A 16,580-nucleotide genomic window follows, 5' to 3' on the forward strand; every position below is an offset into this window, starting at 1 on the left:
TGGGAAGTGTTCCCGCCTCTGCCGGTCCCCAACAGTCTGGGGGCGGGGTGCCATCTGTCTGCTAGATTCTGCTGGGAGGCCGTCTGGGCCCACACTTCTGTCTGGAAGGGTTTTGATTACAGGTCCAATGTATTTAACAGACACGGAGCTGTGTCGGTTTCCTGTTTCCTCCTCAGTTTTGGGACGCTGCATTTGTGAAGGAATCTATCCGTGTCATCTAAGCTATTGGTTTAAAACGGGTGACCCATACCCAAGGGCCTCAGGCCGACCGCCTGCGTCTGAGGAAAGTCTCTCCTCACAGCCTGGCTGTGACTCCGGCTCTGCCAGACGTGGACCTGGAAATAACGTCGGTCCACAGGCTGCTTTTTTTCATCTCAGGTACGGCTTTTGCTCCTGCGTTAACAGGACGGTCTGCACGCGAGCAGCATCGGCAGGGCCTCACCGCGGGTGCCACAGCCGGCAGGACAGCCATGAGCGTGAGTGGCCCAGGGCTCAACAGTCACACCCCTGCTGACCAAGCTGCTGGAAAGGACACTGGCATCTCTTCACTGCGGTCACCCGGGGGTCACCTAGACGCCCTGCCAGCTTGTGAGAGGCGCCCGGGGGCTGTGCTGCACGCCCCCCTTCCTGCTGCACCCTCCGCTCACTGTACCTGCAAACAGCCTGCTGCAGCCACAGCAAAATACACAGCTCATGATGACAACGGCTCGCTTCAGCTGCAATCTGGTAAGAATTCAGGGTATAATTTGGGAGGGGGGGCAGAGCGGGAAGGAGAGGGAGAGGGAATCTTGAGCAGTGCCCCGTGGGGCACGATCTCATGCCCCTGAGATCATGACCTGAGCCAAAGCCAGGAGTTCTCACGGGAGGAGGAGCAGCAAAGAGCCTCTGCCTGCCTGCGGCCTGCAAACTGGGGCTGCGTGCACCCCCAGAGGGGAGCTGAGGGGGGCAGCACACAGAGCAGGTGTGTCTCAGTTGTCCAGACTGAAACCACATCCTGCCTCCCTGTCTAGCTCTGAAAATTCCTGGCAACAAGGACCTGCCTTGCTCCCCAGAATGTTAGCAGCGGAGGCCTCAGCCCTCGGCACAGGACCAGCCCAGGACAATTTGGCTTTGAAGCCACGGGGACAACCCTGTCCCCCTGTCCGGTCCGCCCTGGGGAGCGCAGGTGCCAGACGCAAAGGGCTTGGGCTTCGGTGACCAGAAGCGGAGACGCTCGCTCACGTGCTCTGGGATGAAGCCGGCTGGTACCAACTGAGCTGCAGACACACGTACGTATTTCTGTCTTGACAAAAGTGGAGATTTCAGAACAAAGTGAAAACCTTTTTAGAGCATAATGAAGAGCAAACTATTATCTTAAATACAGTGACTCAGACACCCACGCTCTTTGCCATTTTCTGCAAATGAAAAAGATTCTCCACCTTAATATGGTTGAAATCTATGCATTTAAAAGAAAACTGAGCTGAAACATGCAAGAAATGTTCCAAAGCTTTTCCAGAGAAGCATCTGGTGCGCGTTTGCCCCGTTCCAGCAGGAGGGCACAGGTGAACATCTGTTTTGAGGAAGGAAGTCCAGTGGGGTCACCTGCACCGCAGGGCCACTTGTCAACCCAGCAGCTTGAAGCGGGAGGCCCCGGTCCCCGGAGAACCACCTGCAGCCTCAAGCACCCCAGGCTGGCTTGAGGCTGCACGGGGTAGCGGGGAAGTGCTCCTGACACCGCCTGGAACCTAACGTGCCAACAGTAAGGGGCCACAGGGTCCGGGGCCGTCGCGTAACCTGTCAGTGGGCACGCACAGCTAGGAGAGGAAGTGCCACGTCCCGCCCCGCACCGCCCATGCCTGCGGTGGGTGCGGGGTGTTGGCCAGGAAGCCGTATCCTGTGGTCCTCTCTCGAGCTGAAGCCGCTGGCCGGGCTAATGGTCTTTCCTCTGCTGTTCAACGGAAGAACGCCAAGGAAAACCTGCCACTTTGTCAGATGTCTGCTCTGGGTGGGGCCAACTGGCCCTGTCCCCCAGGCTTCCCCCGGCTCTTCACCTCTTGTTAGGCTTCAAAGAATGATTTATGTCCCACCCCAAAGCACGCAGCTGAGAAGCTTTTGTGCACGCGCGTGCCTGTGGACCCTCCCCCGTCCGCACAGAAGACACTTCCATGGCCCCAGAGTTCCTGCATGCCCCCCCGGTCAGTCCCCACCCCAGATCCTTCAGAGGCGAGCTGCTCCATGTCTGCGGCCACGGCCGGCTCTGCTGGTTCTGGAAGCTGCTGCACAAGGACCCACAGGGCGCCCCTGGCTTCTGTGCCCAGAATCCGCCTGCGAGATGGCTGGGTCCTCTGAGTGTCGGTGGTCATTCCTCTACTCTGCTGAGTGCTTTCCATTCCGGGGATGTAGCGTGGGTCCCCCATCCTGCTGCTGATGGATCGTGCTTGGTTTCCAGTTCCTAGGGCCAGGAGAAGGCTTCTAGAGCGTGTCTCCAGCCCCCGTGGGTTAGCCCCGAGGGGCAGAGCGTGCAGCAGGCTGGCCGTGGAACTGCCTCAGCGGCTGCCACCACTCGGCACCGGCACCGTTTCTCAAGCCCGCAGGAGAGCAACGCAGCCCTGCCGTGAAGGGCCTGACCTCTGTGTCCTCGGGGATCTGTGGGCTGAAGCCCTGGCCCCCAGGGTGGCGTATACAGGTTGAGGAAATCAGTGTAAACGAGGCCATAAGGATGGGGTCCTGACCCAACAGGATTCGTGCATGCGTTAGAGACGTCGGAGCTTCTGCCCCCACCGGCTGAGGACACTGCATGAGGACGGCCATCCACAAGTCAGGAAGAGTCCCCGCAGGGACAGAATGCACCGGAACATGGGTCTTAGGCTGCCAGCCTCCAGAACCACGAGGCAGTAAAAGCTGTTCAAGCCACCCACTCTGCGGTCTTTTGTGCAGCTCGAGCTAGGACGCTTGCCGTCACTGAGCTCGGCTCTTCCTGTGGGTGCGCGGCCTCTGGTTCCCTGATGGCCAGGGCTTCGAGCAGTGTTTCAGGGGCTTGTAACGGCCATGTGCAGGCCTGTCGTGTGAAGTATTTGCTAAAAATCCCCCCTTCTGATGCTGAATCATCTTTGTTACTGGGTTTTACGTGTTCTTTACGGACCCAACACAGGCTCTGTGTCCCCACGGTTCCCTGCAGGGAACGGAGGATCCTCATTCTAATGGTGTCCAGCGTATCCATCTTTGCCTTTTGTGTTAATGTTTTCCGTGTTTTAAGAAATCGTGGCCCATCCCAAACTGTAAAAATATCCGGTGATCTTCAAGTGCTGGGGCTGCAGCTTCTGCATTTGCAGCCCATCGCAGGTAACTTCCCACGTGGGCGTGGTGTGCAGGCCGGGGCCACCCCCGCAGACGCCCCCGCACCACACTGCCAAGGTGCTGGGCTTTCTCACGGGAAGGGACTCGGTCAGTTGTCAAAAATTACGTGACAGTGATTTCCGTGGGGGACTATTTACGGACCGTGGACTGTGCCGCCCATCCGGGCATCTGTCCTTATGCCCTCACTGTCCAGTCTCGCCAGCTGGGACCTCTGGGAAATCCTGGAACAAGTGACTCCTATAATGTACCGGAGAGTTTTTGGCTGTTCTACGCCTGTGGCATTTCCATACAAGTCTAAGTCAGTCCATCAGCTTCTAGGTCGAGAATCTTTCCAGGATTACGTCTGGGTAGCATGGAATCTATGGATCAGTTCGGGGACAGCGGGCAGTGAGCAGCTCTGGGGCTTGGGACTCATGTGCTAGCTGTCTATTGACGGCTTTCTAATTTCTCTCAGCAACGTCTGGTAGCTGGTCGGGTACAGAGCGTTGGGCAGCTGTTAAAACTTCCTAAGTATTTTATGCTTTTGGATGTTATTAGTGACGTACTTAAAATTTTTCTGTAAAAAACCCCAATGACTCAATGTATTTATTTGATACATTCACAAAGGCTCAACCAGAGACTTGGTTAGAAAAACAAATGAAACAACAAGGACACCACAGATTAAGACAGAGAGGCTTCGGTAGAAATGAAGGAAAAGACAGCCACTGAAGGAGAACATACAAAGGCAACGTAGGGACCCGGTCCGGGTTCTGGGCTGGACACCTGCCCCAAGGAGGCTTCTGGCAGGCTCCTCTGAGGGGCCATGGGTTTTCCCAGAGCTCGGCAGCAGGCGTGTCCAGAGGGCACTTGGTGTTGGTTTCTCCCAGCTCCTGAAGTCACCAGGGGCCCCTCACCCCCCGCCTTGTGGGGCGTCCACGCTGGGGTGGTGGCAGGCGCAAGGAGCTTTGCTGTGGGCGAGCCGTAGGGGCCCCTGGGAACGCGGGGAGGGCTTGTGCCTTGAGTCTTCATGCACTTCGGCAGCCGTCCCGTGACTGTCCTCCGGCCCACCTGACGAGGTCTGATTCTGGGGACGCAGAAACTGCTTTGTCACCCGGCAGCACGAGGTCATTGGCTCGGGTGCAGCCTCTCGCCCACGGGGGCCCCTGGCAGCATCCCGGCTGGCGCTGGCGGCCACTGGGTCGTGGATGCGGTAGGCCGTCTGGGTGGTATGGATGGGGAGACAGAGCTCGGGACAGTGGGACTGTGACCGCCTAACATCTCACTGTCCAACAGCCTCTGATCTGGCTGACTGCACTCAGTGGCTCCGGGGACCTCGCCATTCTCCACACATGACCTCCTTGTGTCACTCGCAGCGACAGGCATTTGGTTATTTTTTCTTGCTCTTTTGTACAAGCCGCGATCTTTAGAATGGTGTCAGCCAGGTGTGACAAGGGGGATGCCTGGGTGCTCCCCACCTTGGGGACTTGCAGTGCCCCACAGGCAAGAGCAGCATGGGGGTGGAGCACCTGGGGTGGAGCACCCGGAGTGGGTGCGCGTGGCATCAGGCATCAGGCTGAAGAAACCTCCTGTTCCTCGTGTGTTGGGAGAGGTTCCGCCAGCTGTACACCAGTGAACAGTGCTTCCCCCCGTTAGTCGAGATGACGACCCCCAATGAGACCTTGAGGTCTCCCCCACACCTGGTGCTCGGTCAGTGCGTCCCAGGATACGGGACTGTGCTCTGAAATGTCCTTGTCCTCACTGGCCTGATGGACGGGAACTGGGAAGGCTCCCCTCTGCTTTCTGGATACGCATGGGCAGGCCCCACACCGTTCCTTCCGTAAATGTCCATCGAGCTCTTCAGTGAGAACTTCTGGGCCTCGGGTTCTCGCAGTAGGAAAGGTGCTGAATCCCCGAGAGTTTCTGATGTTCTGTTTCTTCTGTGAGTGTCGGTAATTCACGTCTGAGACCCACACTATCTCCTCTAACTGCCAACCTTACGTGCGTCCAGTGCGTAGGGTGTTCAGGTTTGTATTGTGAAAACGTCTCAGCGCTCGGGAAAGCTCTAGCAGCAGCACGGAGCCCCCTTGGGTCCCTGCCGCGAACCTGCCCCCCCCGCCTGCACATCAGCAGCTCCCCTGCCAGGACGGCCCAGGGCACCACCTCTCGGTGGCGTGATCCCCGAGGCTGGCCAGTCCTCAGCCCTGAACCACCCGCCTCAGCTCTGCTCCTGGAGAACGTTGCTCAGCAACAGGAAGTGTCCTCGGGCTAGAGGTTGGCGTGTGTGTGTGTGTGTGTGTGTGTGTGTGTGTGTGCGCGCTTCTCACGATGAGGCCAGCACCCACAGGAGTGCAAGCCTGCAGTCGCAGGAGTGCCGTGTCCTGGGGGCTCCTGTGCCCAGCGCCCTCCCCTCTGCACTTTGCCCTCCAATTCTGCAGGCTGCGAGGCAGAGAGCAGCCAGCCAGGCGCCTGCCGTGTCCCCCCGGCCCCGCTGTCGTGCGGTGGGTGTGACGAGTCGCACAGGCCCTGGGTCCAGCTCTAGCTCTGCGCTGAGAGCGGGCAGCTGCAGCGGCCACCCTCTGGCCCCGGCAGCCCCGGGAGGCCACGCGCACCCACCCTGGGTGCTCCAGGGCCAGAGGCCGGGTACGCACAGCTCTGTGACTCCCTGGGCCCGGGCTCAAGGAGCCCCCAGCCTCTGGGTGTGTGCCCCGGCTGCAGGTGACAAAGGTGCGGTGGGCAGCTCTCCCCGCAGGCCTCCAGGGTCCTCTGGGCGCACAAGGCCCGGCAACGGCGCCCCGCCTCACAGGCCCACCGGGTCTCCACCTGCCCGCGGAGGAGGATGAGCAACACCCGGCACGCCCACGGGATCCAGTAATTACCCCTTTTAGCGCATCTGACAATTTTCATCCAGCTGCTGTGAACAGTCAATCAAAACGCCGTGAACGGTGCTCCAGGGCGCTGTCAGGCACCGTGGGCGCCGCTCCCCCCCGCATCACCAGGCTGGCACACGGCAGCCCAACGGCTGCGCCCCCCGCCCTGGCCATGCTTAGTGGGGCCCGTGCCTTTCCACTCGTACCCCGAACCTGCCGTCCCAGGCTGGTCCCCGGGGGGAGCGGAGACGCTGCACATGTTATGATTTTTAAAAGAAGCTGAGGAGAAAATCCAAAGTGAAGCGCTAGGTGGACACAGAGCCACAGCCTGATACCGTGTGTCGTGACCACACAGTGACGTCAGTGTCGCCAGGGAAGGGCTGTGAGCCTCAGGACTCCCGCCTCTGTGCCTGTGTGGCAGGGAGCCCGGGACCGCGCCACGTGGGGGGTCTGAGCCCCGCGGCCACACACACCTGTCCCCACTTGGGCACTGTGCCCGCCATGCCAGGGCCAAGCGTGTGCTCCTGGGCTCCCTCACCTGCAGCCCGGCCCCCGTGTCCCCTGCACTCCCGGGCACCTGCGGCCTCCCTGCGTAGGATGAAGCTGCTGCAGCGTCTGGGCGGCACGTGAAGTGCAGGCTTGTGACTAAGGAGCTGGAGCGGTCCGCACCCCCGGGACGCCCGTCTCTCACGGACCCTCAGGATTTGGGGGCAACAGGGCAATGACAGGCTGGCCACACAGATACGGGGTGTGGGGGCATCAGGGAAGCCCCAGGGGTCCATGGGAGCCCACCATGAAACACCAGTTACACAGCGCGGGGGGGGGGGGGGGGGGTGGAGGTGGCCTCCCGGAGATTTGGCCAGGCTGCCTGAGTCCGACAGGGCCACATGGGGCCGCCGGCAGGGACAGGGGCCTCCTGCGGGCTGCGGGCGTCTGCGCTGAGGGGACGGAGCTGCTGGCTCTCGTGACCTGTGCTGGCTCTGCCCGGGGGCTGCAGCAGACGGGTACCTCGGTACCCACGTGACAGGGCGTCCAGGACAACGACGGAAGGACGCAAGAGGAAGTGACGCCATTTGCCAAGTCCTGCACCTCATTAGTTGGGGGCCAGAAGGAAGCAGGTCACTCTGGATTTAAAGGTTCAGAGAGTTTCTGAAGAACTTGACGAAGCCCGGAGGTGGAGGCGGAGGCGGAAGCACCTGTGCACCTGCAAGGGCCCAGGGATGCCGGGGTCCGGGGCCCAGGGCAGGCGCGAACAGAGAGAACAGCTGGTGGGAAGTGCGTACGCCATGGACCAGCCACATGGGAGAGACGGGGCCGCCCACAGGCTGGCGTTCAGGAGACCCCGCTGAGGCCGTGGCGTCCCTGGGGTGGGCCCGGGGCCGTGCGCCCTTCCGTCAGAAGCCCGCTGCACACCTAACGCGGGAGAGCCAAGGCGGCGAGCGCAGAACCACACCAACACCTGTCCCACGGCACACACGGGACCGCGACAGGCCGGGCCGAACAGCCTCCCATAGCGTTGGTCGCTGTCACTTAGCCTCCACCGAGGGGCCTAACCCGATCGGTAGGTGGGGGCATGATCAAAGCCCCGACTGGCACATCTTAGTGGCCAATCCACGGGCCCAGCGTTTCAGGCACTCCAGAAACTCCAGGAGGGCAGGGGACAAAGGTGCAGCTGCCCAGAGACTCCTCCTGTGAGTTGTGACCCATTCCACAGAAAGGGCGGGGGGCCGTGGTGTTTCAGGTGCTTGAACACAGGGAACACAGGAACAGCGGAAGGGGCCCCGCCACCCAGGCAGTGTTTCCCTGAAACACAGCAAATAAAAGTTCTACTTACTGCTCCAAGCATGATTCTGAAAATCAGCCACCGGAAGCCCCACAGAACGATCCGGGACGGGGGGGTCCCCCTGGGCAATCGAGACAGAGTCCAGAGAGGGCAGAGGAAGATCCCCAGGAATCCTGTTTCCAGAAGCTGGGACTCCCATCCTGCAGGGATGACAGCGAAAGCACAGGCTGGGTCAGCATCAACACACGTTCCCCAGGGACGTGGCCCCACCCAACGTGGTCTACCTCTGTGGCCCCTAACCCGGGATGCATCCTCTGGCCCCAGGCCATCCCGGCCTCCAGCCAGGGCGTCTGGCAGTGGGCATGGCAGGACGAGCGCGGCACCCCAGCTGGCCCTCCGCGGGAGGGGACCCGGACTCAGCACCCGCAGCCCGCAGGCCTGGGAAGCCTTTCCCGCTCACTGCGTCCTTCCCTGAGGGGCTCAACTGGCCCCATGACCTCACGCGAGGGTCTGAACACACAGCGACTCTGCCCCCATCTGCCCGGTGCGAGGGCAGGGGAGCCCAGGCTCCACAGCAGGGCCTGTAGGCGTTGGGGCACACACAGTGGGCCGGGGGCTCCGCGTTCTCACGCTCCCTGCGTTGGGACCTGAAGCAGGTCTCAGCCTTTAGGAGGAAGCCGCACGTCGTTGTGTGAGCTGCACACGTTCCCTTTAATCTCCTTCTGCTCAGAAACTATGCAACACGAAAGATGCTTAGACAAGGGCCCACGTGCTATGGTTCCATTCACAGCAGGTTCTAGAATGAGCAAAACTGATAGAGGAGAAAGAAAGGGGAACCTGGCCACCAGGGACGCCGGGGTGACACCTCATCAGGCACCTGAAGGAAGGTCTGTGCGTTTCACTGCTTGGGATTTACAGATAAACCTAAATGAGTTCTGAACCCAAGATTTTAGGGCCGGACAGACGGCTCTGGAGGTCTGCACTTGCTCTGAGACGTGGTAAAGGTGAGGACGAGGGACGCGGCCAAACCCATGGAGTGGACGCCCCGTGCAGCCTTGGTGTGGGTTTAGGGGTTCTCGCCGTGCCCCTATTTGATACTTCCTGTAGTCTGGCATTTTCATCAGGAAAACGGGGGAGCGCATTTACTCCTGGGCTCTGTGGCTTTCTGAAGTCCCGGTTCCAGCCCCTCCCTGGGAGGGGTCGGCTTGCAGTGAGGCATCTCTGAGGGCTCGCCGCAGCCACGCGCACCTGTGCTGGGGACGCCGGGGCCACTGGCGTGCAGCCTGCCTCTGCCCAGAGGAGTCCAGCCTCAGAAACCAGCTTGGACAGCACTGGGGAGGGGGGCTCCCAGGGGAGGGAGCTCCCAGGGAGGGGATGTGAGGTGGGGAAGCAGGACCCAGGGTACCGCCAGGTCGGTCGAGGGGAGCACCGTGGGGCAGACTGCTCGGGCAAGGCCGGGCCCGGGGCCCCGGTGCCACCCTCTGTGGGGACACGGTGTGTGGGACGCCCACGTGGGCGCAGCCCGGCCCCCTGGACTACCTGCCCGAACCAGAGCTGGGAACCCCAGCTTTGGTCAGAACCCCAAGAAGGAAAAATGCAGGAAGCATTAGCCGTGAGTCTGTTTCATGAGGTTCCGGACGCAGACCGGCTGCGGACATTGGGTGGAGGCTGTCCTCGCGCCCATGCTGACAGTGGCCTTTGCTCCACAGCTGCACACTCCCCTCTGGGCTCAACCCGGGGTAAACAGGCTTTGTTCTTACAGGACACTTTCTCTACTTTTATCTTGAGGGTAACTCCTTTCACTTGGGGTCGGTTTAAAATACACGTGACCTCAGGATGTGGGGCGGCCACGGGATCCGAAGGCAGCGCCAAGGGTGGCACGCCCAGGGGTGGCTGCTTGGGCGGTGGGAGGGCGTCCCCGTCCTCGCTGCCTGCCCCGGGCCCTCCCGTGTGGGGAGGAAATGGAGCCCAGCACAAGTGAGCCACCGGGCGTGGCCAGGGGGGCGGTCGACGGGAAGACTGCGGGCACCCTGAGCCCCCCAGTGCAGGCTGGCCCTGCCTGTGCTTCCTGGAAACCCCTCGTGGACTCTGAGACGCTCACGTGGATGCAGAGCGTTCCCCAGAGCGCAGGCCCGCCTTCTCTAATTGCCACATCACTTTGCACAGATGTGACGAGCAGAATTTTAATAACGCTGTTTGAGTGACACCAATCAAAGTGATGTGCGAATGGCAGAGCCCAGAGACCACCGAAGTGCCAGCGAGCAGGTGACGGGGTGGGCAGGGGACACACTGCCACCTTGGGGACTTACGTGTGCTGGCACATGGTCACCTCCCCCCCGCATGTGGCAGGAACCGCCTCCTCGCCGGCCGTGGCTGTGGAGGGGAAAGGGCCACCCGCACAACCCGCTGCTGCGGTGTGCCCCGCCTGCATGGCGTCGAGTCTGACGGCCGTGACCCCGGAAGGCAGATGCCCGGCGTGCTACCCGCCTGCTGCCCATAGCACACGGTGGGCGCGGGGCTCCCAGGTCGGGCTCCAGCTGCAAGTCTGACCCCAACGCAGTCGCCACGTCCCACTGGGCCCCACGTCCTGAGTCCCGCCGTGAGGTGCCTGTGCCTGTCAGCCCGTCCTCAGGTCCTTTTCCGGAGGGGAGGCAGCAGGCTGGCTCCTTCACAGCCGTGCAGACCCTGCTTACAGCTTTGGGGGCGCCGGTGGCTCCGCCAGTGCAGTGTCCGGCTCTTGGCTTTGGCTCAGGTCGTGATCTCACCGTGTCAGGCTCCACGCTCAGTGCGGCGTCTGAGATTCTCACTTGGCTCTTCCCCTCACTCTCTTTCTCTCTCAAATAAATAAAAATCTTTTAAAAAAAAATGTCATTTCCATGGTGGCCCCAGAAGGCTCCACCCCATCCTGCCGGTGGCCTTGGGGTGGATGGTTAGCGAACACCCACTAGGAAGCCGCCACGCCCGACGCCATGCAGCTGCCGGTTTCTGGAACGGTCACTTCTGTGGCTACGGCTAATTTCCAATAATGTGGACAAGTGCTGAACAGGCTGCGTTGGGGACACACTTGGACCGTGACAGCCGGTGTGCCCGTCAGGCAGCAGCGGGGCAGCACCCGAGCTACGTCTGCCCTTCGAGGAGCGGCCTGGTCACTGCATGCAGGGCGGCCACCCGCCCCTGCCCACAGGACCGCGAACCTGTCGCCGTGCTGACCAGAGCCCAGCGCCGGCCACCGCTGCCCACACCCTCCGTGTCCGTGAGCGGCCACAGCCCAGAGCCCCACCATCTGGGGACGGCTCCCGAGGTGAGGGGGTGCTCTCCGGCCGTGCCCTCCTGAGCCAGCCTTGGAAGCCGCACGGCCATGTCTGCCAGGATGGCCGCGGGTGAGTCTGAGGAAACCCCATAAACATGCTGAGGGTGGACCTCGGTCTCCTGGCCCCACTTGGCCCCTGGCTCAGCTCGGGGCACCTGCTCCCTAAATAAAGCGAACATAGAAGTGGTGCTTACGTTTTTATTCTACTTAGAGACACACGGACAGTGTAGACGCTCGTCTGTTAAACATCCAGAAAATGCACCAAGAGGCCTGAGCTGGGCCTGGGGCACGTGGCCCAAGGTCATGGCACCTTGAGAGCAGCACGGGGTGGGGGGCCCTGGCTGCCCCTCTGTGGTCTGTCTTCCCGGGACGGGGTGGCTCAGACGGGAGGCCTACGCCAGGCCTCTGCGGAGGCTCCTTGGATCACGGTCCACATGGCACAAAGGAGGCCGCTTCTGACCCAGGAGAAAAACGTCACCTAAGACAACGCTTTGGAGGTGGAAGCCGCGCAGACGGCCGCTCTGGAGAGACCGTGCCAACCGAGGGCTCATCACCTTCCTGCACATCATTACTGCTACTTAGAATGATGAAGCGTGGCACCTATGGATCCTTCAAGAGTGACAGCCACCATCCACATGAGGAGCAGGAAACCCATTAGCTTCAGGTTAGAAACCAGGAAAAAGGAGAAAGATGCCTCCCCTCTGACGGGCTGTCACTCCTGTGTGGGGCGGCCCCACCCGCAGCCGCCTGGGGCTCCCAACGGCAACTGGAGAGCGCGCGGAGCTCTTCAAAGTCGCTTTCTTCATCCTCCCGGGTCCTGTGCCGGATGGGAAGCCACGACGCAGCCTGGCAGTTTGTTTTGCACAGTTGCTGACATGGCACCAGGGGCCCTTTTCGTGCCGTGAGGATGAGTGCACCAGACACAGTTCTGGGGTGACCGTGCCCCTCACAGGTGCCAACGCCTCTCACCCCGCCCCGTGCCCCCCTGTGCCGCCCACCATGCCAGCAGGTACAGTGGGCCTGTTTGGGGGGCCCGGCCCACGCTAGCCCTCTGGCTGTCTCAGGGGCTGGCAGAGCTGACCTTGCCCTCGGGACAGATGGGGACAGTCCTTTCTCCTCGGGAACGGGTGGTACTGATGCCAGCCTCTCCCCAGAGATGGGGCCACACTCCTGCCCTCCCAGCCCTGGCCCCCAGGGCCTGCGTGGAGCTGGACCCGCCCAAGAACCCTCCGCAGCCAGCCTGGACTGGGCAGGAGGACGTGCACCTGTGGCGCTCTCGTCCACGAGACGAAGCCTAATCTCTGAAAGGAGAGGCAAACCAGGGATGCCACCTTTCACATGTAGGACTTAAGTCTGATCACTGCGTGAACAGCAGTGAATTTTCTGGCAAATAGATACTTTTGAAAGAGTTGGTTAAAAGCTTCACACCTTAAATCATTTTAAACTGCACGCTCCCAATTATGAATCGTTTAGAGGACTGCTACTCTGTGCTGTCAGGATGTCCTTGGGCGCTGCAGGGAGCAGGAAGTGACCTGTGTAACCCGCACGCCCACACAGCAACCCTCCGTCCACTGCACTTGTCACGGTGCTAACACTCAGTTACCACGGCAACCAGACTTCCTAGCCCCAGGTGTCCCCTGCTGCTCAGATCTATGCAGGTGTCACCAGCTAGCCCCAAAACCAAAACTCACGGTAATGACCTCAGCTAGCTTTACTGGTTCTGGATAAAGAGGAAAATGCTTCCTGTCGACGGAAATTAGATCTAGCAACAGAGATTTCTTAGGATTAATATATTCCAAGTATTTAACATATATCAGGCTGAAGGGCACGATAATTACCATTTCTTTGGCTTTTGTTTCCTGTGCATGAAAATTAACCGAAGCTTGTCTCGCAGTAACTTGCTGGAATCCTGAAGACGTGCCGGTCAGTGCTGCTCTGCGGCTGACAACAGGGGTGTCCTGGAGGGCCCCCTGGCCGCAGGGAGCCAGGAGTGCCGGCTCAGGCGCGTGGGGTAGCTGTGGACTCTGCTCCCGTCAACCCCGGGCGGCACATTTGCTCAGAGCACCCGTGTGGGCCTGGGCCCTGCGTGGAGGGCCTCCCGCCAGCACCGCAGCTGAGCTCCTGCCTGTGTGCACACGCAGCGGGGCCCCCTCCTCCCACCGGTTCTGGAGAACGACCTGGGTCACTTTCTACTGTCCTGGGTCTTCCACATGCTCAGTGAACACGGTTTCTGGGCCTCCCTGATGCTGCTGACGGGCACCGCCTTGTCACCTGAAGGAGCACAGGGCCTGGCTGATGCGCAAGGCTCGCACGTCCAGTTTGACACACACGCTCATCAGAAACAATGGGGAGGTTCGGCTCATCTGAAAAGTAGGAGGGCACGCGCCCAGGTCAGAGGTCAGGGCGGCCCTGCAGCCTCACCCCACACAGACATGGTCTCCACTGGGGGGTCGCTGCGGGGGGCACACCAGGCTTCCTCCTGCCTTTCCCACACACGTCAGGACCAGCTTCACACCCCTTGGAAAGGGAATGGTTTCTGGCCCTCTGGTGGGGTGACGGGCACTCCTGAGTCTAGAAGCCAGGATGGCCACTGAGGCACAGCCTCCCCACCACAGAGACCTGACTGTGGGCAGCATGTTCTCTGCATGGGGACAGGTGTCGGTCCCAGAATAGGGACCCAGTGGGCACGGTGGCAGCCGGCACCACTCAGCAGTGGTGCCTGAAGAAGCCTAGGGCGGTGCTTTGCCGATGGGAGGGCCAGCCCCAGGCAGCACACGCCTCGATGCCCGCAGGGCATGTTTCCAGAAATGCTTTGTTGTTAGGAAGGATCAGTGTGCAGTGGAGGGAGGGTTTCAGCTCACATTGGTTTCCGATGTGTGTCATCACAGGAAAACACCCGAGAGGCCCACAGAGGCCCGCAGGGAGGGCCGAGCTACCTGGCATCCGCTGGCTGCCTTACCTCCGCCTCCACCGCACCCCAGGCCTCCTGCCTTGGGTCTCTGTACCCAGTGCTCACACACCACCTTCTCAGGGAGGCCCTCCCAGGACGTAACATTTACAGGTGGGCCTGAGCCCATCCCAGCCTAACGTACCGAACAGCACACTCGCCACGCCACAGACAGCATATCTCGCTTCTTCCCCTTCTCTGTTCCCCTTCTCTGTTCACGCTGTGCCCAGAATGCAAGCTCCACGAGCACACAGAGAGGCTCCATGTAAGTGTGTTCAAGGATACAAAGGAAAACATGCCCATAAGGCATAAAGAGACAGGGAAACTGGGCAGAGAAACAGAAGCATAAAAAAAGAACCAAGCAAATTCTAGAATTGGAAAGGAAAATACCTGAAATTAAAATTTTACTAGATTAATGTAATAGCAGTTGGGAGGACAGAGAACAAAAAGGTGGTGAACCTGAAAATAGCTCAACTGAAGTTATTCAATATGAATAACAGATTTTTTTTCAATAACGATTTTTTAAAAAGATTTATTTATTGTAGGAAGAGAGCACATATGAGTGGGTGGGGGCGAGGGGGCAGAGAAAATCTCAAGCTGACTCCACGCTGAGCCCACAGCCTGATGCTAGATCCCAGGCCCTGAGATCATGACCTGAGCAGGAAGCAACAGTGGGACACTTAACTGACTGAGCCCCGCAGGCATCCCTAGAAACCCAGGTGCCCCTACTAATTTTTTTTTTAAAAGACTGAATAACAAAAGAACAGACTCTCAGGAACTGGTGGGGCATCATCAAAAAGTCCTACATACATGTAACTGGAATCTTAGGAGGAGAGAAATGGGCAGAAAAAAAAAAAACCCTAAAATATATTGGCAAAAATGATCAGACTTGGTAAAAGACATGTTACAAGTTCAAGAACTTTAGAGAATCATAAGATAGTATCCAAAAAAGGCCACAAAGAAGCCCACTACAAACTGTGATAATCCAAGGACAAAACCTCCCAAGCAGTCAGAGAAAAAAAGGCAGCCTGACATTTGGAGAAATGAGAGGACGAATGAGAGCTGACTTCTTGTCAGAAACGACGGAGGTGGGAAGCAGAGAACCCAACGCAGAGTCTTCCACCTCATGCAACGATCTGGTCTGAGATCAAACAGAACCAAGAGTCCGTAAGCTTTCGGAGAGGATGTTGACACAAAGATCTGAGGAGATCAAGCACCGGCAGTTCCAGCACAGGTGTGAAAGGAAGAAGCACTGACCCCCACCAGCAGGAGCATCACAAGGGCGGAAGGTGGCTCGCCAGCACAGGCTGTGCTGCAAAGGAGCCGGGAACACAAGCCATTTTCTTTTGGACATAAAGTGGTAAGAACGTGACGTCTGTGCCTTACGTTACTAACAACAGAGAGGTGGAAAGACCCATCATTCATTACAGAAGACGCTGCAGCCTCAGTGCACAGAAGTCTCCCCGATAGTCACCACCGAAGACCTGCTTTCATTTGACTTATTTTGATTTCATTTTTCAGACCTGCCGAGTCCTCCAGCTGTTGTTCACCGTTCACGATGGCCCTTCAGCACGGGCCACTGGAATCAAGGATCCCGAGTATGGGACAAACAAGACACAGCTGTCTGCAGAGAGCTGCCAACTGAGCAGGACTTCCCTCCTGGTGGAGCCACAAAGTCCCATAAATTCCTACCCAGGCTCAGTCTCGGAGCAGATGAGAGTCCTACCTTTGCATAAATGGGAATGATGGGGATTTGGATTGCACGGGTGCATGCATTTGTCAAACTCTAAAACTCTATACTTAAGACCGGAGCATCTCATTGTGCATGGATTCCTTGTCGAGGGAGAAAAATCTGAGCACGCACTGAGCTCTAGTTAATGACCTGCATACTGAAGTTCATGGATATGTGACATTAACTTCAAAATGCGTCAAAATATATGATGGAACAATAGACGCATAGAGAGATGAAGAGATTAACTATATAAAGGAAAAGATCTAGTAAAATAAAAACTGTAGAAGCTACATGGTCCATATATGGGTTTTTACTATACAATCCTTTAAGTTTTTTTGGTACGCTTGAAATTTTTCACGATGACATGATTTAAAACGTCCTATGTAACACTTATTCTTAGCCACTGTAAAAATAAGAAAAATTCTAAGACTTGACATAGAAAAAAATACGATTGCCTACACAGAAAGTTAAAAAAAAAAATCTACAGAAAATGAGCTTAACTATCGAGTGGCACCGGCAGCAACTGCAAATGACATTAAAAGGAACCCTATAGGGTACGTGGGGACCAGGTGATTCTTCTGAAAGTTGACAAGGGAAAGGATAAAGTGTTCTATCTTGAGTTTTCC

The 16,580-nt window shown here is 58.7% G+C and overlaps 1 protein-coding gene across 1 annotated transcript in view; it reads right to left on the minus strand.

Moving 5' to 3' along the window:
- LMF1 (lipase maturation factor 1) overlaps window positions 1–16,580 on the minus strand; it is a 79,219-nt gene that overhangs the window by 22,979 nt on the left and 39,660 nt on the right. Inside the window, 1 exon segment of the mRNA XM_077906025.1 lies at window positions 8,017–8,165. Within this exon segment, the coding sequence (XP_077762151.1) occupies window positions 8,017–8,165 (149 nt within the window).

Source organism: Canis aureus, chromosome 8, assembly GCF_053574225.1.
Source record: "Canis aureus isolate CA01 chromosome 8, VMU_Caureus_v.1.0, whole genome shotgun sequence".
In the NCBI taxonomy this organism is placed as follows: domain Eukaryota; kingdom Metazoa; phylum Chordata; class Mammalia; order Carnivora; family Canidae; genus Canis; species Canis aureus.